At 41.1% G+C, this 23,843-nt stretch overlaps 2 protein-coding genes across 2 annotated transcripts in view; one reads left to right on the top strand and one right to left on the bottom strand.

The window, feature by feature from the left end:
• The first annotated feature begins 1,221 nt into the window (after nucleotides 1-1,221).
• ccni2 (cyclin I family, member 2) lies at nucleotides 1,222-12,573 on the top strand. Its single transcript, XM_049591435.1, has 7 exons — nucleotides 1,222-1,566; nucleotides 2,264-2,420; nucleotides 3,730-3,864; nucleotides 4,574-4,648; nucleotides 4,782-4,922; nucleotides 9,419-9,718; nucleotides 10,819-12,573. The coding sequence occupies exons 2-7, from the start codon at nucleotides 2,307-2,309 to the stop codon at nucleotides 11,134-11,136; spliced, it is 1,083 nt and encodes a 360-aa protein (XP_049447392.1). The 5' UTR covers nucleotides 1,222-1,566; nucleotides 2,264-2,306; the 3' UTR covers nucleotides 11,137-12,573.
• A 2,688-nt stretch (nucleotides 12,574-15,261) lies between these two features.
• The window catches only part of septin8a (septin 8a), a 40,731-nt gene continuing 32,149 nt past the window's right edge, over nucleotides 15,262-23,843 (bottom strand). Inside the window, exons 7-10 of the mRNA XM_049591433.1 lie at nucleotides 19,159-19,327; nucleotides 18,909-19,041; nucleotides 18,220-18,389; nucleotides 15,262-16,434 (exon numbers count right to left, since the gene is read on the bottom strand). Of these exons, the coding sequence (XP_049447390.1) occupies nucleotides 16,431-16,434; nucleotides 18,220-18,389; nucleotides 18,909-19,041; nucleotides 19,159-19,327 (476 nt within the window). The 3' untranslated portion in view covers nucleotides 15,262-16,430. The remainder of the gene's footprint in view (nucleotides 16,435-18,219; nucleotides 18,390-18,908; nucleotides 19,042-19,158; nucleotides 19,328-23,843) is intronic.

Raw genomic sequence — 23,843 nt, 5'->3', positions numbered from 1 at the left:
AGGTAGGGTCTGGAGGATTTTCCAGTTGCTGTTTGTAAACACATTCAAATTCAGCCCCTCCTATCAGGCTCAACTCTCCCGGGTGTACGGAGCCCGGAGGTACGGAAGAAGGCTTCACAGAAGAAGTTCAGGCAAGGCTAGCGCTGGTGCATGCTCGGACACGCTCGGACACGCTCGGGCACGGCACCTGTGCTCTCTCATTGGCTGGGGAAATCTCCGCCCAGAAGTGGTCCGAGCTCACAAAAACATCAAAATACAGTTTAAGGGCAGGAGCTCTGCAAACAGAGTCACCACCACACATGAGTAGAAGCCCATAGGTGATGATTAAGCAGGATTTCATTTGTATATGTCTATATTTTGTTTTGTTTGAAAATCCTCCAGATCCTACCTTTAATGTTACAGCTCAGCTGAGGACGACGCCATCATGTTTACATCTCACACTGTCACAAGCACGGACCTTTCGTCTATGAGTTCATGCACGCTTCCCTCTGCATAGTGACACGATTAGCTGCTGCAGTTTGGTAGAAAGACAACCGTTCCTACATAAAAGTGTTCACAACAAGCTCTGTGGATTATCTTGAGTAACTGGGTCATGATTTCTGAAAAGAGACATTGCTGTTGAGTTTTTTGTTTGTTTGTTTTGTGGGGATTTGAGCACCACAAGCCGAGTGCCATTCAGTTCCATTACATCTGAGAGAAGGCAGACATCTCTATGGCGGATATCTCCAACATAAGGCAACTTACACCACAACAATCTGGACTGTTAAATAGCACTACAGGTAAGAAGCAAAAGAAGCATTTTTAATTTTGGGGTGGACTGTCCCTTTAAAGCTGTTGTTTTAATGTGCATACAAATGAGCAGGTGTCAAACAAGCTCAAAATAAGATGCCAGAAATTATCCATTTTAAGGTTAGCTATATTTGCAATGATGAGGGGAATTTGCATGATTCAAATACCCGCTATAGTTTATTAATTTGTAACAAATATCAGCTTGCAGGCAGAACAGAGCTGCTAGTGGACCTGGAGTTTGGCTCTCAGCAGGACTCATTCACATAAACGGAATATTCCTATAGTTATAATTCAGCACTTGTACAAACATGAGCTATCCCTGGGCCACACAGTCAGTCCAGAAATCTTCCATTTCCAGTGAAAGCTCGACCATTTTGTGTGAGGGGTCCCGTATGTCTGACCCACTAACACATTTCTGTTTAATAGACTCAGTGACGTCACGGCGGGGCGGAGCCAGGAGCGTTCAAAACACAGCTTGCCCTCAATCCTCCTTGATTTTCTGCTTCCTGCCTTGTTTTGCGCTTATTTTCGCCTCTGCCCCGCTTATTTTGAAGCACTTGGCGCTTTATCGCAGCTAGTTTTATTTAATCTTTTTATATAATGCGGCTACTTCCAGTATATTCACGCGAAAACACGTCGTTTTACCCGGGATTGTCTTCTCTAACAGCATCCGAGTGTTGTTTGCTTGTTTGCTGCTTTCGGTGAAAATGGACTAAAAGAAAAACCGTATAAATGCACCTGCCGTCGAAGGGATATCCTGCAGTTGAAATCGAAGAGGTAAGAGCAAAGCAAAATAATAAAAAAAAAAGAGGAAGGCAAATGTTGACTGCAGCAGCAGCAGCAGCAGGAGCAACTGTGCAAAGAGGCTGCAGCAGCTGCAGCCTATTATCCCGCCTGGATGTGTGGCAGTTCAGCCACAGCACATTCAACAGTCACATAGCAGCTTTTGAAACGGTTTGCATTCACAATAGTGTCTCAATCAATCCTGCGCTGCCAGCCTGCAAAGTCTGAAAAATGGCGATGTTGTTTTGCCAACTGAGCGATTTCCTGCTGCATACTTGGCTCTGTGAGCAGAGGGCTGTTGGTCTGTTGAACTGTTACCCAGATTATACTAACTGTAGGCCAGAGCCCATAAATCACGCACAGTGATGCTTGTTTAAACCCGTCTGAAACTTAAAAAGAGCTGTTTGAGTTGATGTTTTGAGCTAAATTTGTGCAGAGAACTTCCCTGTCCTTCAAATCCTTTGTCTTCCCTCTTCTTTTGACTTACCTCCCAAAAAGGGGACGGTGCCACACTGATGCATCCTCATCACATCTTTCACAGAGAAATGAAGATGAAATTAGGCTTAAAAATAAAGATACTGAGCAGATGTTTTTAATGTTTGACCTCTTTGTTCATATGGAGGATTTGTGCACTATAATGGAAGTTTCCATTATGATCTCTTATCTGCTGTCTCCTCTTCCCCTCCATCAGGTGTGTGTGCCCTGGGTGCAGCCTGGCCTGTGCCGGAGAGGCGATGAAAAACCCAGGAGCTGTGGAGAGCCGTCGGCTGGTCGGCCTGCTGGAGGCTGCTCTGGTCAGGGAGGCTCGCCTGTGGAAGGTACCTGTCTTCAAGAACGGATGCATCCAGGTGAGACACGTGGGCTGTGCTTTTACAGCTTGTTTGTAGATGCTCTGTGTCGGATTTTAATGTTAGTGAATCAATACTACAGTCATTTTCAGATGTGGGTGTAGATGAATAGCAGGATTGGTTTGCTGGGCAGCTAAAACAGAAGATTTGGTTAAGGTGGCTTGTGGTTTTCTATGATGACAAAAAGGGATGGAGGCCGACAGAAAAACAGTCTTGGTCCTCTCAGTGAAATGAAAAGGCAAGATTGTTTTATGTGACCTAAAACAATAAGATTAACAGGAAACTTTTTCATTTTGAGGAACACTAACAGTTCCTCAGGTGAAATAAAAAGCCCAACTGTGGTCTCATTTGTTTAGAATTATATCAGCTCTCTTTTAACTCTTAAAAAGTGACTTTCTGTAAAAGCACAAAATCTGTGAGTAAATGTGATTAATAGTAAAAGGTGCAGGCCTGTGTATCATAATATACTAGAGATGCCTCGCTTAAAAGGCCACTTTCACTGAACCAAAACACAGCAAAGTGTCTGCTTTTAAAAATCCCCGACTTCTAATCAGGGTGCACTGTCAGGAAAGGCAAATGTCGACAAGAAAAAGGGGAAGAGGGGCCTCTGATGCATACTGGCACATTTTTCAATGTCAACTTTAAACTCCCTCGAGGCTCATTTATACTCCCTTAATGTACAAAAATAGATGCGTCCATTTCAAACGTTGCAAACGTCACTGCCCTCATTCTTGCTTCGGACCTTTTATGATGGCATAGATACAGCCAATAGAAGGCATGAAGTGGTATTATTGTACCTTTTAAATTGAGGCTGCATTGTAGATTGTGGTGGTCTGTGTGGCCATTATATACATCCAAACGTTCACTATAATACCAGTTTGTTCCATTCTGCCATTATTTAAATTTCTTTGTTGTCTCCTTTAGTCGTATCTCACTTGAACTATGTTACACTGCCTCCACCAACTCCGGTGGCACTGCTCTGTTTTGTCCATATTCGTAAGCTTTTAGAAAAAGAGCACAAATATGAACAAAGTCCTTGCAAAGTTTGGACACAAGGCTCTGTGTGTCCTCGTCTCCGTATCTAACGTTGAGCATAAATGAGCCCTTAAACCCCCTATAAAGGCAAAAAGCTGTGCACCGCTGCTTCCCCCTAACCCCCCTAAGAGGGGCCCCTTGTAGCTACAATATGATAGCTGGATATCCTTAGTGAGGACAGGGGTTTGATATCTCTCGTTGCCAGGGCCCCCAGAGTCTAGGATCTTTTAATCTTTCATTTATTAACCAGTGAGTGTCTTGTCTGATCACTCAGGGCGCTGACATCTCTTCATCTCAACACCAAGAAGTGATCCTTTGGCTTGGAGAGATGAACCGGCTGTTTCACTTCTGTCCAGAGACCTTTGCACTGGGAGTCTGTGTCCTCCACCGACTGCTGTCCACTGTCAAGGTAGACGGCTACAACATGTGATAATAGTTTTCAACTGCTGTGCACATCTCCATTTGTTTCTTTTTTTTTTTCTTAAGAATAAAAGGAAATAATGGAAATTTCCCCATTGTTAAAAACATGCACAATTAACTGCATTTGTTTTCTTTCTCTTTTTCATTTTCTCATTTCCCAAGTTCACTTACTTGTAGTCAGAGAGGCCGTTTACATGTACATGGTGATTTTGATAAACGGAGACATCTTCCTTCGTTTGTGCCCTTCGTTTACATGCAAACAGAGATTTCTCCCCTGAAAACGAGTTTTTCTAAAAACTCCGGCCAGAGTGGAGATTTTGGAAAACTCCGTTTGCGCGTTTGCATGTAAACTGAGATAAACGGAGATAAACGGAGTTATAGGCAGCCGACGTCACAGTATGCGCCAGAACTTGCGCCTGTGTCAAAAGTGCGACCTATGTTGCTATGGTGACAATGGATACATGGAAGGCTTGAGCTTCTCGTTACACTGCCACCTACAGGTTTGGCATGCTCTTGTGTGTATATATACACGGGTAAGTGTAAACGAAGATCTTTTTGAAAACGGAGATAGTGAAATGTCCGTTTATGAAAATAGCCGGCCAAGTGTAAACGGCCTCAGAGTCTGTTGATTTCTGATGTTTGTTTTTAAATTCATAGCTCTGTCTGGATTCTAAGAACTAATTAAGTTCTTCCTTTAGGCCCAACCAAAATACCTGAAATGCATCGCTTTTACCTCACTGGTCCTGGCTGCCAAAATCAACGAGGAGGACGAGGTAAGATCTTCCTTCAGGACACAAATACCACCCAAAAGAAAAAACAGCTGTAGAAAAAAACAACACCCACGTCGATGCTATTTCAAAACAATACGTTTATTTGCTTCCCTTTTGTTGGTGTCTGTTTAAACAGGTAATAGGTTCAGTTCAAGACCTGGTTGTGCAGAGCGGATGCAACTTTTCAACAGCGGAGATTCTTCGCATGGAGAGGATCATTCTAGACAAGCTGCACTGGGACTTGTACACCGCGACGGCAGTCGACTTCATTCACATAGTAAGTTAGCAGATAGACAGGCAAACTTTTTTTTTTCTGTTTTTGTTTTTTTTTTAACTGGACCGAGCTGTTAAAGCATCTCACAGTCAGCTGGCTGGACTGCTTTGTCAGCTCTGGTCCTGATGTTGCCCTAAAAACACAGCAGTACAAAAGCACACATAAAACCATCATGCTTGCATCATGTTTTGCTCTGAGATGGTGTTTTACAAACCCTCACAACCCCCCCGTCCCCTCAGTAAAGATTGGTCCTGGTAGAGATTGTGCATTTACGTGATTTCACTCATTGTGCCCACTATTATAAACTCCATTCAGTCGTGGTTGGAGTGTGTTCGTCCCTTTTGTAATCATCGCCGTTGGCATGAAGGGAAAATAAAATCATGCTTCTCTCTAAATCAAACAGTCTGATTAAAGGATATGTTAGATTTACATTTGTCTTCTAATAAATCAGAATAAAATTGACTAAAATATAATTAGGTGTTGGTGAATATAATAAAATGTCTAATAATTTTATGCTGCCTGACCTCAGCTGTGATGCAACAGGTATTTTATTGTTTTAAACATCTAGTCTAACAGATGGGATAAATCTTGCCTTTAGTAACCGCTAATCCTAAAATCCCTGCGTTAGTGTCACACCATACTTTAAATGCTAAGTAAGGGTCCATTTCCTACTCTAATTTGGACAAACCCAAGTTAGAGTGTAACCCAGGCCAATTACCAGAAATCTGTGTATGTGGACAAAAAGCTACAAAGACACATTTCAGCACGAGGTCTGAATAGAGCCGTATATTCCACGTAAGACTGCATCTGCAAGCTGCTAGCAAAATAACAGGCGTGTTGCATATCAGGCCAAGGCACTTCTGACTAACTTACCCGCAGCCCTACAGTGGACACCCAAACCCTGCTCCCACCAGAGGGGGTGTGGGGAGATAGAGGATCGTTTAGGCTCCCAAGCCTCATGAGACAAATTGGGTCGAATCTACAACATGCTGTGAGCTGTTGACTGTTTCTGATGTCGAAGCAAGGTTTCGCCATTGTTAAAAATCCCATGCTGTGTCGCTGAGTTTATGGCACAATTTTGTTTCACAGCTTGTTAACAGCAGTTAAATTGTTAAACCCTCACAAATCGTGGCCTAAAGAGGTAACCACTGACTGAACTGTCAACAAACACGCACAACGACATTTAGGTCCCGTCATGCTGTTGGGCCCGGGGCTGTATTCATAACGCTTTTAACAAGAAGTCCTCCAGGATGCAGTGATTAAACATCTGACACTTTACTGCCAAGGAAAGCAAATATTGATGGGCTTCAGATAGAGCGGAGTAATTTTGGTGACCATGAATATCTATATATGTATCACGATTATGGCAAATGTATGTAAAATCGGTTATTTAAAGGAACAGTGTGTAAGATTTAGGGGATTTAGTGGCATCTAGAGGTGAGGATTGCACATTGCAACCAGCTGAAACCTCCTGTGGTTGGAATTCCTTCAGTGTTTTTAAGTGCTACATTGTAGGCAACTGGACTTGTTTCAGTTTCTTGAAGATGTTTCAGCTCTCATCCAAGACTTCTTCTAATGGACTGGTTGGATGAAAGGTGAAACGTCTTCAAGAAACTCAAGCAAGTCCAGTTGCCTACGATGTAGCACTTAAGATTACCATGACCGGGATGACTAAGAATCTTCATCAACATCTTCTTCAGTGTTACCGGGAGCCGAATTATCCACAGAGGCCCAGGGGTCTCATTTATAAACACTGCGTAGGCACTAAACAAGGCCTGACAGAGGCGTACGCTCCTTCCCACGCAAAAGTTGCGATCTATAAAAACAGACTTGATGGGAGAAACTTGGGAGAACCCATGCTTACCAACATTTTGGAGACAGGGAAATTAGCGACGCAGATGGTGGGGTGGAAGCTTGATTGTAGAAAGCCGAATATTTTTTGGCACGCACCATTTTTGGCTTTTGTCCGTACGTACACAAGTGTTCACAAGTGTGCGTTTTTAGTATGGATCCTACACACTGTTTCATAAATGAGCCCTCTGGTGATTAAAAGTGGTAAAACCCTGAATTAAGCAGTTTAACTTAACAAATCAGTGTTTCTCTTGACACTATTTGGCATGTCTGAGACAGGCCAATAGCCCAGCACATGCTAATGTGTGCTTATCTTTTTTCTTTGCTAACTTCAGTTCCAGTTATCAGAAAGTTTTTACCAGGAGCCGAATTATCCACAGAGGTCTTTCTTTACAAAACAAACGGACCTGGTGATTTAAACCGGTAAAACCCTGAATGAAACAGTTTCACATTAAAAAAAAAAAAATCTGGGTTTTCTGATGCTAGTCATTGCGGAGGTGCTGCTAACTACAGTGGCTGATGCTAATGGCCCTATCTAGAGCCAGTGTTTGGTTTGTCTGTTCTGGGCTACTGTAAGACATGGTGGTGCAAAATGGTGAACTTTGTAGATGAGGACCTGCTCCCTGTGTAGATATAAACGGCTCATTATTCTAAGGAAATGAAAACATATTATAGTATATTCCATTTCTGCCAATATATCCCAATAAATCCTACCCCCGGACCTTTAATCTGTAAACTCTGTACACGTGTAAAACAAAACCACACTAGCAGCATGGCTTTATGGGTCACAGTGAAAGTGCTTTAAAGTAAAACAAACTGTAGCTTAATACTACACCCAGCTGTAAATGAGGAGGCCAGCAGTTGAATGCTTTATGAATACAGCCCATAATATTCTTGACAGAAATAGTTTCACACACGTATTGATCCACACTATTCAAAGGGTCTTCCAAGAAACATCTTACTCGGTTTTAGTGGACGCCGTAATTCCTGACACACGTCTTCTCTAAAATCAATCTGATAGTGATTTTTAGAAGATATTGATTTACTTGCACCAGGAGTTGAATTGTGAAGTGTGTTCAGTGAGACAGTAATCTCATCCCGGACCAAAGGACAGCCTACATTCCCTCAACAAATAAATACCAGCGTTAGATTTGTGATATTGAAATTGGTGGAGGACTGATAGATTTCTTTAAAGCCACAAACCATAACCTGTCACCAACAAGCAGTTTGGCACATTTGGACTGATTCAGTGTCTTCTGCAAAAACTAAAAATGGCACTTTCCCCTTACTACAGTATTACGGCTTGTGGATCGGACTGAGATTGGTGTCGTAGTTTTACAGCGTGTGGAGTTATTGTTGTGAATCTAATATTGTCGCATCACTTCATTACAAAAATCCAAGACTTTTAAAATAAAGAGACGTAATGTATTAATAAAAACTATAATAAAATAAAGACATTTTCTCTCTTTATACTATTCAAATAAATACTTCTGAACAATACTGTAAGTATCTCACAATTACATTCCCCCGGCCCTGAAGAAATTACTCTGCATTCCCTTTTCCTAAATAAAGTGTTATTCTCTATTGTCTATAAAACAGCAATTAATAAAATCTATCGATAATTTGTCACAGACTCTCCACCATGACACTTTGATATGAATGGATAAGAGGATTTACAGAGATGCTTCGTCGTTACCTCGCAATAAGCTCCAACATCCCAGTGAAACTCTGAGAGGCAGAATCAGCCATGTGATGCTCACGTCTGCCACCATCTGAGAATTCGGACTGTTAATCTAAACAAACAGTTTTCCTTGTTTGCTACATCACCCTGATTTCCCTACGTTTCCATACTGGGAGTGAAGAAGGAAAACTTGAAGGAGGAAGAGGGAAGGTTTGAAGAAGTCGAGCAGCTGTTTCTGGGATTACTTTTTGACTCTCGCACCACATCGCTGAATCAACCTCCCAGTGAATTCCACTTTCCTTAAAAACCCCATGGCTTATTGTTTTGCTACAGAGTAAGAGACAAACTAAAGCAGATGAGCTAAACACAACATGAATGAAAGAAACACAGACATGTAACAAAGTAACATCAGAAGGATGTGTGAGTTTCTTCCTGTTTTCTAATCACCGTGTGACCAGAGAGTGAAGAAATTCTCCGCCTAAACCTCAAAGCTTCCTTGTGACATGGAGCCCTTGCTCAGGTTGTGATGTACAGCTCCTGCCTACAAATGGGAACACAGAAAAGCACTGCACGTACGATACAATACGAACAAGGTTACTATGATTCCTCAGGCAAACGGGTGGGTCTCCGCTTAGCAAAATCTGATGGTGAGATTTTATCTGGCGCTCAAAGTGTCGTCCTGCACAAAGCTTTTGACGCAGCAGTGAACACTTGAGAAGAGTAGAGACTGTGGAGGGACAGTGTCCTGGGTGAGAATTGGGTCAAAGGAATGAATGATGTGTTGACATTTTGTCAGATATGCATGGTCGGACGTTAAATGCACTGGTGTATTTGATGCTGATATGAATTATGAAGTAGTAGAGGTAAAGGGGTGAGCGATGGATGAACAATGGGACAACAACGACATCATTATGCTAACGTTTTGGTCTCGTTCCTCTTCGCCTTCCCCTGTTCATCTCCGGTCTAGTTCCACGCCCTGCTTGTCTCCGGCCACCCTCACCTCATTCCGTCCATCGGGCTCGGCTCCGGCGTCAGCTGGGACTCGGCAACGGACCCCGGTATGCTCCCCGCCGAGCCAGGGCATCAGAAGAGGCCCGCGGGCCTCCAGGCGGCGTTGTGGACCAGACAGGTGCAGCACTGTATGGCCTGCCACCAGCTTTGGCAGTTCAAGGGCTCCACGTTGGCTTTGGCCATCATCACTTTGGAGCTGGAGTCGCTAACACCCGACTGGTTCTCCGTCTTCACCGATCTGCTGAAGAAAGCACAAGTAAGAGAAATGACAGAGCCTGGTAGGAAGGCTTTCTGCTGGCCATATGATATCTTTACCTGTCTTTAGAGACAAATGGGGAAAATGTACTGGAGCCAAACCAGTACATTGGCGTGTGCTGATATTGGCTGATTTTAGCTTACTACAGAAACATCAGAATCTGAATATGTGTCAGTACAGAAATACCAAAGATACATTTGAGGTATTTCAGAAAACATTGCATTGTTTTTGGTGTTCTAGCAGCACTTTAGTGTCCCGTGGTGATTTTTAAAACCCTGATCATATCCCTTTCCAATTTATGAACGTGCACCTCATGCAGTGCAGAATTAGCCTTTACTTTGGAGGCTGCTTTGGATAAAAAAGGCACATGTAGGCACACTCAGCTCAACAAAGTTATACTCCATACTGCCAAAAACCGACACAGTTTTGGTGAAAGCGGTCATTCGGCTGCTTCTGCAGGTCCAACATGGTCAGAATAACGATTGCACTGAAGAAACTAATTGAGGGATCGGATATTTTAGTGAACTTTGGCACAAAACCTACAACTTAAAATGTTTGTGCACAAACCTGCCTTTGTCAAGAAAGTACTTATACCTTATGTCAAGGTCAGTGAAGGGTTTCACAGTTGACACTGATCATCTCAGAAATCATTCAGAATTGTGTGCCTCCATGCTCGTCGATTCCTTTTATCAATGCCAACATGTTTTTCTGACAGTTGTGCATTGCAAAACTGATGCCAAACTCATGTCTACACTGCTAAAAACTTGGTTTCCTTTCATTAAGAAATATGACAACATTGCTGCTTTTAGCTTTAGCTTAAATGTCTGGAATGCCATGTGTTTGACACTATGCACGAGTTCCACTGCTTTTCAGCCAAGCAGCACGTCCATTATCGAGGTAACATTAGACCCATGAAGGTAGGGTTAGCACATTTTCTTTCTTTTCTTTCTTCTTTTGCACACCTAAGTCACAAGTATGCCTTTTTTAACTACCCTGTTTCTACACTGTGTTCAGGCTTAATGTCACCGTTGTGTTGATTCTGAAAAACTATTCTGACGTCTTGGAGCGTCTGACCCACTGTGATGTCTCCACTCTCCCAGGTCGACAGTGCCGAGTTCATCCACTGCAAAGAGATGGTAGACGAGTACCTCCACAGCCTGGAGTTCTCCCTGCCGGCCAACGCTGTCTACATCTTAGACAGCGCCCAAATCCAGGACGAGGAGCGAGCCTGGAGCCCCACGCAGCGCCACGGAAGGCAGCGAAGCAGCAGAGACCAGGGGGACTCTGATGAGTATTACGACGGTTTTAGGTGTTTGTATAACGAGGAGGCGACTCCAGGGGCGCAGATAAACGACACGGAGGGCTCCCAGCAGAAAAACGTCTCACCCTGCCCGCCGCTGCACCCTGCCATCAACTAGTCGGACATTGATTCACACCGTCCACCTCTCGGAAGTGTGCAGTTCTCCCATCTCACAGTGAGAATGATACCAAGTCCAATATATTGTAGTGGAGCACATTTTAGGACCTCAGTTGTAAGTTTAATGGAGCTCTGATGCAACTGACTGAGTTACTCACCTGTCATTACGTTTAGGGACTGATTTAAAGATATTTTCCGTGCACTCGTCCACACCCAAATGTGAATCTGGTGGTGTGTGTGGACGGGTCAGTGTTATCTGATGCCATAATCTGTATCAAAAGCTGGGCAGTCTAGGAGAAACTGTGTGGGATCGTTGAACCTGACTGAATGTTATTGGTCCATTTAAGTTCTCTACCTAATATTATTTTATTATTGATGCCGTATTTTTTTCTACTTTTAACCTTCCTGTCCTTTAAATGGTTTTGTTGAACAAGTCGGCGGTTTAAGGGTAAGAATCGAGCAGTTGTGTGTGTTTTTTATGAGTGTGTTTGAGGCCTTAAATGGCTTTTTTTATGTTTGAGAGTTGATCCTGATTTTGTCGTGAGGTATCTCTGTGCTCAGGTTCCCCCAGAGCCACATAGCACTTTGAGTGAAGGGCGAGATTTTTTTTTTAAATGCAAATAATTATATTTTTTCACAACCCTTTTTTTAATATTATTGTTATTTTAACCTCTTACTTATACTACTTGTTTTGCTGTTTTATTTAGCAGTTATGTACAAAAGCTATATTTTACAAAAAAGGCTTTAATTTCCGAACTAAACGCTGCAAAAAGTTTTTATTTGATTAATGCTTCAACCTGTGTTGGTTTGGTTTATGAAAATGTTGTTACATATCAAAACAAGTGCAGTGACTCCAAGAATTGTCATTTTGACATCATGAGATTACCTGATCAGTGACCCAGCATTAATGTTGTCAGTAAATTTAATTTTAATTATTACATACTGTATGAGAGCACCAATAATCTCACCCTGAATACTGTCACATTATTGTTATTGAAGCATTGGGATAAAAGTATCCTGGTTTTATTTTGTAAATACCCTCTAGTTCTGTTTCATCCTGATACTGACATGTAAACTGAAAGTGTCAAAACATCATGATTTCATTTTAAACCGTATTTAAAGTTGTCTGATCCATGACCATGCAGTGTGTCCACAGTGACTTTACCTCCACTGTTAAACATTGAAGCCTACAGACACTGAACGGACTCTAGACTGCTTAAACTGCTTCCTGTTTTCAGAGGGGAGCCAGCAGCATGATCTTTAATGTGAACTGGTTACTGTCTTGGTTCTCAACTGTAACGTCTCCTTAGATTCAGTCGGTGTAGATGAACCCTACACCAGTGACCAATGGATTTCTGTTTTTCATATTCCTTCATTTACCGAGGCAGCTATATCTTATTGTCTGTACAACCACCAAAATAAAGCTATGACTTCAAAAGTCTAAAGTGTATTTTTCTGGTTTGTTTCTGTGACTGGAGGGTTCCCATGTTTGTTCCTCTGTCAGATGGTGAAAATATTAACAGGTGAAATTCACAAAACATTTTTATTGCCTAGAGACAAAGTGCCCTTGACCAAGTTACTGATGAGTTCATATTTTGATTGGCATGTGCTCCTATACAACTATACTGACATGATTTGGGTCTCATCATAAATCATGTAATACTAATACATTGTATTCAGCATATGTGGATAAATGTACCCACTCAGTGCATTTCATTCACGGTCTGAATTCTATGTAGTGAACAGGGAGTCATTTCTAAGGTGCAATCAGCCAGGCTAACTGAGAACACCTGTATGTGTATGCAGAGCCTTTAGGGTTTATATATGGGAGCCAATTTTGACCAGGAAAAAAAATACTTTGCAGTTAAAGATTTGAAATAATAAAAATACATAAAGGGAGCTAGACTTAAACTCAAGGTTCAAATTCGGACTTCCTAAATCAGATTCAGGAACTTAAAAGGGAACTTTTAAACATTCTAATTTTGATTATCAGTGTTGTAGGCCTAAAAATATTCTTACATTCTCCATTTGTAAAAATGTAAACCCTATATACCGATGAAAACATTTCAACCTCTTAAATGTGTGTAATGCATCTACTAATCTAATTATAATTAGATGACTATAATTCTGAATTAGATAATGACTTTCTGTGCCATGTCAAACATTTTGCATTACCACATTTGTCTAGTTAGAATATGTTTAACCCAATACATTGATATTGCAGCAATATTGCAGGGCTGACTATGAGTGTAATGTATTTACACAGTTATATTCTTGACAAATAATCATCAGTAATGTGAAATGAATGACTAAGTGGGTAAAGGGAAATAGTACAAGAGTCTGGCAAGTTTATAAAATTACATCACTTTACTGTAATGCAGTCTTTAAAACCGGGAAAAGATATATTATTATACGATACTATGACATTGAAAATCTAAGAAAACATCTCGTCTCACATCATGATAGCAATATAATGTCAGTATATTGCCCAGCTTATGTAATTTAAATCAACATTTTGACTGAGTCTGATAATTAGGAGTTAGAAAATTCAAATTTTGACTCACTGACTCGATTTCATAGACTGATATATTAACTATTTTAAACACTATTACATAAAAAGTGAAAATTAATTAAGGTTTGATTTAAAATTTTGACTTACCGTGAGCACTTCTGTTTCTCATGTTGATAATATTGGGTATTTAATGTCTGTCTACACAGCTGTTTGATAGGTGAAGTGTGCTCCCTAAGTTTTCAGTGTACTGAATGTGATGAGCACACAACCTCTCAGCCTTCATCATGTATTTTCCTGAAAACACTCTGTGACTACGGCACTATACTCGAACCCCATAAGATGTAGCGCACACAGTCTGAGTGTGTCCCACCATGTTGTGGTGGATGTAGGACAGACTGTCAGAGAGCCATTATCACTCAGCTTTGTTAGCGGAGTGTGTTGGTGCACTAAAGGACAGAGAGAACAGAGAGCCCTGAACAGATTGTACTGCTGGATGAGATCCAGTCAGCCCCGCAGGTGGTGGACGGAATAATAATAGTGCTGGCAGCAAAGCCTTCGCAGTAAAGACAAAACCATTTATATGGGAAGATCTCGACAGTGCCGTGACTTCCTCCGTCTGTTTTCATTGAATCACGCACGCGTTCTGTGACGTTGAACATAATACAGGAAATGATAATACGTTTTTATAAATAAAGTTCTGTATTATTCTTAGGGCAAAAACAAAATAGAAGAAGAGGACTCCTTGGACTTTAGGAATTTGTGATAGGCATTTTTCACGGTTATCAACAGAGAAAATAATTGGGAGAATAATTGATATTGAAAATTATTGTTAAGTCGCCAGCCTAATAAATAATCTGAATTTATATTGACTTAATCAAGTACTTGGGCAAAAAGAAGTTGCAAGTATAAAGAGACCTTACTTTTAAGGGATAAATGATCTTAACCCTATTTAACATGCCACATATGAATGTAAAAATTACACAAGTATCTTAATCTTTCTCTCATTTATTGATCTTTATTAAATACTAATATTTAAACGAGTAAGTGTTGCAATATGGCTGGAAAATTCCTGACAAACCTACACTATCCAATCTCTGTTAGCAGCTACTTGATGTGTGTTTTCATACTGGAGTGAGGAGAAGCTGAAGAGAGATGAAGTACTGAAATGCAGCCGTGCGTCTTTTAAACTGAGCGACAACCAGCTGCAATTTGTGTTAACATGCACACTGTATACACACACACGTCACTCACAAGCACACTGTTAACCAACATCATCTCTTCTTCTCACACACACACTGTGAACACACACACACACACACACACACACACACCCAGCTGAGGTCAGCAGCATGGTGATGAAAGCAGGGAGGATCGTGTGGAGACTGAGCAAATATCTCTCAGCTAGGGATCACTAAACAGGAAACGCTGCATCTCAAGCTGACAGCTGTTGGGGTTACAGCTGAGGCCGACAGCCTCTGCGTGTTGTCTGTGCTTGTGTGTGTGTGTGTGAGGGAATAAGTGTCTTCACCTGCCTGTGTTTCACTTTCATCTGTTTCCCGGCTGAATATCGTCAAGAAAATCATAGCAGAGAGACACATCAAAGTCGGGATGGAGGAGGAGGAGGGGGGGTTTGCATTTATTTCCAACGACAGACAGTAAATACAGCTGCTCGCTTCTCTCTCTGAGTGTAAACTCTTATACAGCTCGCTGAGGCTTGTATGTTTTCCTGAATCCTGTGTGTGTATGTATATACTGTTTATATAGTACATATACTGGCTTCATGTTTGAGTGTGTGTCCACCGTCACAACACTTGCATCAAGGCGATCGCTCATGGTTTACAATAAAGTTACATCATTTGTGGACAATGTACACTGTCATATGTGCTTCTTACAATAATATCATATTCAAAAACTAGTACATTTTGCATATTAAGCTGGGTAAAGCTCCAGAAAATATTCACATACATTTACTGAGTTAATACGAAACAGCACCATAATATTGCATAATTTTTATTAAGAGTTAAGACTATACTTTAGGTTGTCAGTACCTATGTATATACAGTAATATATACAGTATACAGGTACTCAGTTTTATTGCTTGACATGCTATTTATATGTTTTATTTGGTCTCGGGGATTTACTCTACTGTGAAATGTACTTAATCTAATTTCTCATGATTACAGAAAGGTTAACAGGTAACAACATTTCAAACAGTTCAGGTATTTAAAAGACTTTAGGAAACGTTTGATGTCACTGATATCGAAATGCCAGTCGTATAAAATCAAACACACCCTAAATTCTTTCAATACATACTGAACGGTTTTAAATGGCTTGCCCACTGTGTTACACTGTCGTACCAAAAGGTTTGGACCGCTCGTTTCTGTGTGAAAAGTTGATGGAAAAACACAAAAACAACAGAAAATCTTTAAATCACAACATAGAAAAACAAAATGCATATATATATAAAAAGTGTCCCAAAAAAAGAAGCATAGAATGAAAGATCCTGAATAAATGAGATGGCCACTGTTGGCAAGTGAACATTATTTTTTCCTCATTATCTCTCACCATCTTTCACTCTTTCTCTCTCCCCTGTGGCTTCATCATGAGCGTCATCATCATCCTCAGAGTCTTTGGTCCGTGTGCACAATGTCAAGATGGAATGTCAGAACAAAATAAGACAAAATAAACAAAACAAACAAAAAAAATCAACAGGTGTTGTCGTTGCTGTGGTGATGGATGACAAATCCATGGTCGTGTGTGGGAGGGAATACAGCGGCCATAAATTAACTGAAAAACAATGACAAACAATAAAAATAAATTGGATGAATAAACAGCTACTTTGCGAAAATAATAAATCATGAACAAATATTTGAAATCTATAGAAAATTAATAAAATAGCGCTGAAGCAAAGAGGTGCTACAGATAAATAAAGAGTTTCTGTTAGTAAAAAGAAAACAGTGTGAGCCATCACAACTACATTCATTCTGATGCAGTTATTGGTCAGCAGGGGGAGCTCTACACTTTCCTTTTCAAATGTTACTCCTAACTGTATCCTCTGAAATGCTACTTTAATCTGGAATAAGCAGTGGTTTAGTATCAGCGTGTGTCCTCAAGTGTAACAAAACTTAATACTTTAGGAAGTAAAATGATCACCTAAGAAGCACACTAAGAATCTGAGGAATCTCTTTCACAAAACCACAAAATGGAAGATCAGTTTCCTACAGCAGCACTGGCAGCAATGTGTGTGAGCCGCCACAAGATGGAGCCAGACCTCTTTACATGCACTGTCAGAAAGTATGACTGGGAAAACACTTTCTACAACCCATGCACAGGTCACTGCATATCTCCGTCTAGTGCTTGGCGTGCATTTTCAGATCATTTCTAACCTCCAACACAGCCATTAGATTCAGTTGTCAGTCAAGACGACTGAAGATTAACTTGCAGAAAGCTGCTTTAAGATACACCAAAATTATATATTTATAGAGGCTTGCGGCTCAAATTTATCCAACAAGTGTGATGAGATTGAGGTCAGTGCTCTATCTGCTGCAATTAGTTAAGTGAAATTTAAAAAATCACTGTGTTTTGCATTAAGATTTCCCTTAACTGGTTCTAAGGGGCATAGCCAAAACACAAAGGCCTGTCCACATACTTTTGGCCACATTGTGTGCATTGTTGGTAAATCAAAACCAGAGGAAGAGGAAGGCTCCTAAAATACACCTTTAAGGGTGGATTTTTTTTTAAACAATGCCTGCTGTAGACGCACTGCATCACCACAGAATACAAATAGACCAGACAGTGAATGCAACATGATGATCACTGCAATAAGTTATTGGATAATGGATCTGAGTCGACTGTCATACTGTATTGAAATGACCAAAATAGAACTGCTGTTTGCAAAGTAAACCAATAATCTACAAACTATGTTGTGCATGACAGTGAAATATACATGAAGTGTAGGTAATGAGCTAAATCATGAGAAATCCAATATTGTTTTTATACCTATGCCATCATAAACGCATATGCACAGTCAGCATACCCCTTCTGAAATCAGCTTTGCCCTCTGCAAGCCGTATTCTGCGTCACCTATTTATAAGCCGAGCTTTCAATTGCTTCACTGCCTCCTCCCTGAATATCCTGAATAATTAGAGCGAGGCAAAAGGAAAGAGTGAAAGGACAGGAAATGTTAAGCTTGGGCAGGACAAAAACAAAAGGGAGGAAGTTTCCTTAACACATGCCAGGCCTTTCCAAAAGCTGAGATGCTTGTGTGTTGGGAGACAGGTCGACAACAACACGGCACATTGAGTTAAAAGGGTCATTAATGTGACACTTTGCCACAGGAGTTGGCAGGATGCACGGCTTCTGCTTAAAAGCTTGTAACAGGGGGTTAGAGAGCAAAAAGAGGAGGGACAAGAGAGGCTAAGGTACAAAAAGGAAATTCAGGATTTAAGGCACAGAATGAAAAGACAACAGGAGTAGTTAAGGAAAAGAGCAGGGTGGTGGGAAACAAGCAGCTTCCTGCTATGGAAAGAGGAATGGGGCAAGTGAGTGACTGACAGGAGCGATCGGTCTTACTTTTTCTTGTCCTTGTCCTTCTTGAGGGGCTGAGATAAGGAGAGCGTTTCAGCTGCCACCTTCTTCCTGTTGAAGGCGTTCATCTCTTCCTCCAGGTCTCTCCGCTTCTCCTCCACCTTCCTCTTCTCCTCCTGGTGCACCCGCTTCAGATGCTCAAACTTGTCATGCAGCTGGGTGGGAGGAGGAGAGGGTGGTGATGGACAGGCAGGAACGGGGATGACGGGAGGAGGATAGAAGAGAGACAAGAGATTTGAATGGGTACTTGGTAAGAGTTGAGTTAACTCTCACTCTCACTCAAAGTGACTACAAAAAGTATATCTTCTTCTTCTAAACAAATGGATAATATCTGAGCACAGTTCCTCGACTCAACCACATCCATTATTTCATATCAAGCAGCAACATCAGGAGCTGAAAAATGAAGGGTGGGTGATATGGAAATGGGAGACTAGGGTACGAACAGTATGGGCTCAGTTCATGTTCTCAATGTTGTTGGTTTTGTATACCAACCGGAGACAAGCTCACTCTGATATCTTTAATATATCATTGTATACTGTCCAGAAATCTGGTAATAAAATAAATAAAAAGATTAGTGAAAGAAAACAGCACCTCTAAAGTTGATGTGGAGACATTAGCGACCATTTAAAATCAAATATACTGCCTCTACAACCATAATGTCCCTTGAGACTGACCTCTCTCTCCTTTTCTTTCAGCTCTGCTTCCGTCTCTTTTACTTTGTTGACAAACATTTGGCGCATCTCTTCCTCTTTACGCTGCAGGTCCCCCAAGAACTCTTTCCTCTTGGCCTCGTATGTCTCTTGAAGACTGGAGTGAAAGGAAGACAGGAATAGATTAGGTATTAGAGACTCTCCCTGCTGTTGACACTTGAGTATCTCTGTGGTTTTGGATTTTGGGTGTGTTTTCACTCTCCTCTCTCGTTACCTGAAGGGCTGGCTGTCAGGATCTGTATCTTTGAATCCCATCTCCTCCAGCTTACACCGTCGGTACAGCTCGTAGTGGCGGGCGTGGGTCTGCTCCCTCAGATCCTCCATGTTGACCCTGATCAGCATCTCTCTCAGTTTTACAAAGTCGCAGTGGCTCTCATTTTCGACTAAAGGAAAAAAAACACAGCAGAATCAGGAGAACGGTTCAGGTGATATTCTGCTACACTGTTTGAAAAAATGTTTTTGATAGTTAGCATCAGAGCTACAAATGTGCAGTTACAGTTCTGAGTCTTTGCTTTTCGCTTTCATTCTGTGCCTGGCTGTCTTTTTCACTGCTTCTAACTTATTTTAACACCCCATCTGTCACCCTACCACCCTCCCTTTCTCTACATTTCTCTCTTAAAAGCAGGAAATCATACCACATCTCTACAGGAATGTGAACTCGTCTGCACTAAATACAACTGGATAAATCACATTTGGCAGCCATTTAATCCGACCAAATCTATCACATTTTGCCAGCAAAGAGGAGTTGATAACTTGGAGCTATTCTGCACGTTTCAAGTTCATTCGTTTTACTGGAGCAACTTTAACAACTTCACTTAAGGTTTATGTCTGAGTGACTCCGGCAGTTAAACGATTTCATGGTGGGGAAAGAGCAGGAAGAGTTTCCTGTCTGACAGACTGACAGCTGAGGGGAGGCTACCCTAGGCGTCATTTCCACTCTGATGGAGCTTTTTAACCCACAGTGCATTTACTCCATCGTTCTGGATTTTTTTTGTGTTAGAGGCCACAACAAAAGTCAACGTGGGAAGAGCAAGTGTGCACGGGTGCCTAAATGTAGAGACTGGATTAAACAAGTGGGTAATAATATTGCAATATGCAGCTAATAGTCAGCTACAGAGTTTCTGCAGGGTTCAGAAAGTTATGCCAAGATCATACCAGCTAAAGTATAAATGTAAGATGGAAAATCAACAGAGACAATAACGCTGAGAAGTATTTATGGTTGTATCATATTTTCTCAATACTTCGATTATTCCTAATGATACATTTACTAAGATTAACATGACCTTGACTTTGATAAGTGGCAGGAAATTGGTGGATAGATTGACCAACATACTTGTAAACCCTCTTGGTTTTTCCAGGAGACTCACGTCTTTTAATTCCCTCTTGTGGTTTCCTCCCAGGTCAACAATTCTTGTGTATATATCCTGATTTATGACAAATGCTCACAACTTTTTTTTCCCTTTTCATTCCTGGCATTGTACAACGTGTATAAGCTGTATGTCTCTAAAAGTCTACTGTTTCCACCTGGACAACAATATAGCTACGCCAAATGTTGTTTCCTGGCCCTGATCGGAAGAAAGCTGCTCATATCTCATCCTCTTCAGTGAGTGAGACAGAGAAAGAAATGGAGAGTACTAAGGAAATACATACTCAATCAAATTTCAGACATCCTGGAGAGAAGAATACCCATTTCTTTTCATTCATTCATTCTTTTCATTCTTTAAAAGTCACCAGAATGCAGGCAGAAAAGCGTTTGACACTCAAACTTTTATGGGGAAGGGCCCCCAGACCCTACCCCCAACACCTCGGTTTCAAAATCCTTCCTATTTTTGAGATCTCAAGGTTGGCAGGTATAGAAACAAATAAAGAGTTTTGCAAAATTGGATGTTAGCTGATTGAAAAACAGTGAGCCTCTTAGATAGTGTAGCTAGCAGCAGTGACAGTGCCTCTGGCAGGTCTGATAATGTTGACTGAACCAAAAAAGGATCGAAGTCTCCTTTACTCAATCCACTGCTGCACCACTCCCACTTTTAGTTTATGTGTGCAACATCATACCAAACATTACATGATTAGCATTACTGTCTTTTTTTTTTTTTTTTTTGAGGAAACTGAATGTAAGTCTTTTTAAAACTTTGACAACTGCATAGACATTCCTGCAGCCAGAATCATTTCTGCTGGCTCTCTGATTCTGATATGTTCTCAACAAAAAATACTCCTCCCTTTGAAAATAAAGTTCTCCCTTCTTGACAGTATTTTCCCCCCATTTGCAGACTTGATACCTTCACAGTCTATGTGGAAACTTGGAAAACTGCTAATTACTTGATATGCTCAATCTCCTCCAATCTTTCACACTGAGGTGCCAAATTTCTGCTAAGTACTAAAAATCTGGAGCACTATGTAAAGCAGCTGTGGTTTACTGTATAACTGGATACATCAGCTGGATAAACTTGGAAAAACTAGAGTGAGTGACTCGTTAAAATGGACGTGTCGTCAGAGGAAAAATAACTTTCCCCCCTTCAGCAAGTTAATATGATCAACCTGTTAGAAAACCTTTGGAAGAATGTTATAAAAGCTTTTTCTGTTGACTCAGATCTGGTGTGTGTGGTGGCTGAGGGCACGTGCAGAGTGGAGGCACGTGGCATTTCAGGGGCAGGAGTGTATGCCATGTACCCCAGGGTAGCAGTGACGGAGAATGAGATGTATGCTGTGTTTGAATACCACCACAAGCTGTGAGCTCTGAGAATGTAACGGAGGAATAATGACATTGAAAATGTCCAATTAGCATGGCATTCAGCCTCTCCTTAAGAAAAATGCAACCCAAACAAATAAGAAATAAGATACATTCAACAAAGACAAAAAACCAAGCAATTAGGACTAACTCATCAGTGTCTACTGTAACGCTTTTAGACCAAAAATAAATCTGAAAAGGTTGTAAAACAATAGCAGTGATGCAGCTGAGTCACACACTCTTATTTTTACTTATATTTGCTAACGGGCCGCACGTCATTAGTGGGAATGTACAAGTTAAAAACAGACATGAGCTGTTCTCCGGGGCTGCATCCAGGCTACTGAAATTATCTGTTCATTTGGCATCTAATAGTCTCTCTGTACCGGCCCCCCGCTGAGGGCTGAATGAGGGCCAATGCTTTGACTGACTGTAGCACTGAGCCCTTAAGATATCAGAGCACGAGGCTCTGCAGACACATATACACGCAAGCATGAGGACAGAAACAATCAAGTAGAGACATGGCTGACAATAAATCTGCTGTTACCAAAAGTTAGGGGAAATTGACGAATGTGAAAAGTGAAAATAGATCAAAATCAGGTTCCAGGCTGATCATTTGTTTTGGTAAGGCTTTATCATAGTGTGAGTGGTAGACAAGCTGAATTATTTATATGATAGCAGCCACATTAAAGCTACACTGTAAATAATGTGGCCATCTGATAGTTTTGTGCAAGATATTCGTGACAGTCGCAAAAAATATGACACAAAGAAGGGCTAAAATAGTGGCTCTGTAAGGCATGAAGGTTTGTACCAAATTTTATGGCAATCCATCCAAAGATATTTCTCTTAAAACAGCAGATGTGGACCTATGGTAGTGCTAGATGAAAAGTCAAAGGATCTCCAAAGTCATTAGGATATGTCTGCAAAGGACCAATTAATGTCTGTACACGATTCTGTGCCAGTCTATTCAGTAGATGTTAAGATAATTCACTGTGTACGTGACTGCTGGTGGCTCTAGAGAAAAAGACAGGGAGTCATGGGAGTCATTAGGATTAATGTTCTTGGTACTATGAACATCTGTACCTAATATCATGGGATTCCAGCCAATAGCCAAACATAAGACCGAAAAAAATCAACATGTTGATGGCACTGCAGGAAAAGTCGGATGTTCGCCAAGTCTTCCTTTATCCTCTGGAGACCATGGATGTCTAAGATGGTTCAGTTTTTACCAAAGTGGGTCGACTCACCACCCAGTTGACACTGCCATCCATTGATATTATTATTCCTAAGTATGAATTCTTCAAGTAGTATCCATGTAATGTGTGGCTATGAAGGTAGCGGTGAATCTCCAGGTAGGTTTTGTTGGGTTATTCTGACGCAAAACTCCAGGGCCAACGTTCACTATCAACGTAATCATTGTGATATTGATATAAGTAAAATGTTTTTAATCTTGCGCTATCTTTTCTCAACCACAACCTAAAATGAAATACTGAAATCAAAAGAATAAAGGGACTGAACCAAATGCAAGTAAGTGATTGATAACATCTACGTTCACATACAAATGCCCACGACAATATGTGTGCACTGTTAAACTAACACACAGTAGCCCGCAGAGAAGAAATACGAGGGGTCTGCTACATGTCACAGATGTCTGGAGTTCAGAGATAACAGAGCATCAAGATCCTAAGGGAAGATAAACACAAACACACATACACACACAGACACACACACACTGAGCCAAGCCCCCTTCAATTACTCTTTTTATCAGCAGACAGTCCTTCCTCTGTCTCCCTTCAAGTCCATGGAAAGTTCCCATGGCTCTTCGAGAGGTTACCATAACCCATCTATATGACATCTGGCATCTGCAAACTGTTTCCACTGACACACAGGCTTTCCTTTCAGTCGGCCAAGTGGAGTAAAACACTGAGACTTCTGTCCTCTTCTGCCCCTGTCCTCAGATACTGTGACAAAGTGTGTTGTATGAATGGTGAGCCATCAGGTTTGCTGGCAGGCCTGGCTAAAAGCTAAGTAGTTTTGTTGTAGTATATCCGATCAGACCAGAGTTTTGTTGTCAGACAGAAATGGGCAAGGTTGAGGAGATAATTAGAAGCAGACAATGACAGAGGAACAAATGGCAATGACAGTTTCTGCTCTAGAAATAATACAATAATCTA

This window comes from Epinephelus fuscoguttatus, linkage group LG12 (assembly GCF_011397635.1).
Source record: "Epinephelus fuscoguttatus linkage group LG12, E.fuscoguttatus.final_Chr_v1".
Taxonomy (NCBI): Eukaryota; Metazoa; Chordata; class Actinopteri; order Perciformes; family Serranidae; genus Epinephelus; species Epinephelus fuscoguttatus.
This window is presented reverse-complemented; position numbering and strand designations above follow the sequence as displayed.

What these genes read in the sequence shown, in the direction of transcription:
- ccni2 (XM_049591435.1), top strand. Translation starts at nt 2,307, where the DNA reads ATGAAAAACCCAGGAGCTGTGGAGAGCCGTCGGCTGGTCGGCCTGCTG. An exon ending in AAATCAACGAGGAGGACGAG is followed by an intron (nt 4,649 to 4,781) that starts GTAAGATCTTCC and finishes CTGTTTAAACAG; the next exon opens with GTAATAGGTTCAGTTCAAGA. An exon ending in CAGTCGACTTCATTCACATA is followed by an intron (nt 4,923 to 9,418) that starts GTAAGTTAGCAG and finishes TCTCCGGTCTAG; the next exon opens with TTCCACGCCCTGCTTGTCTC.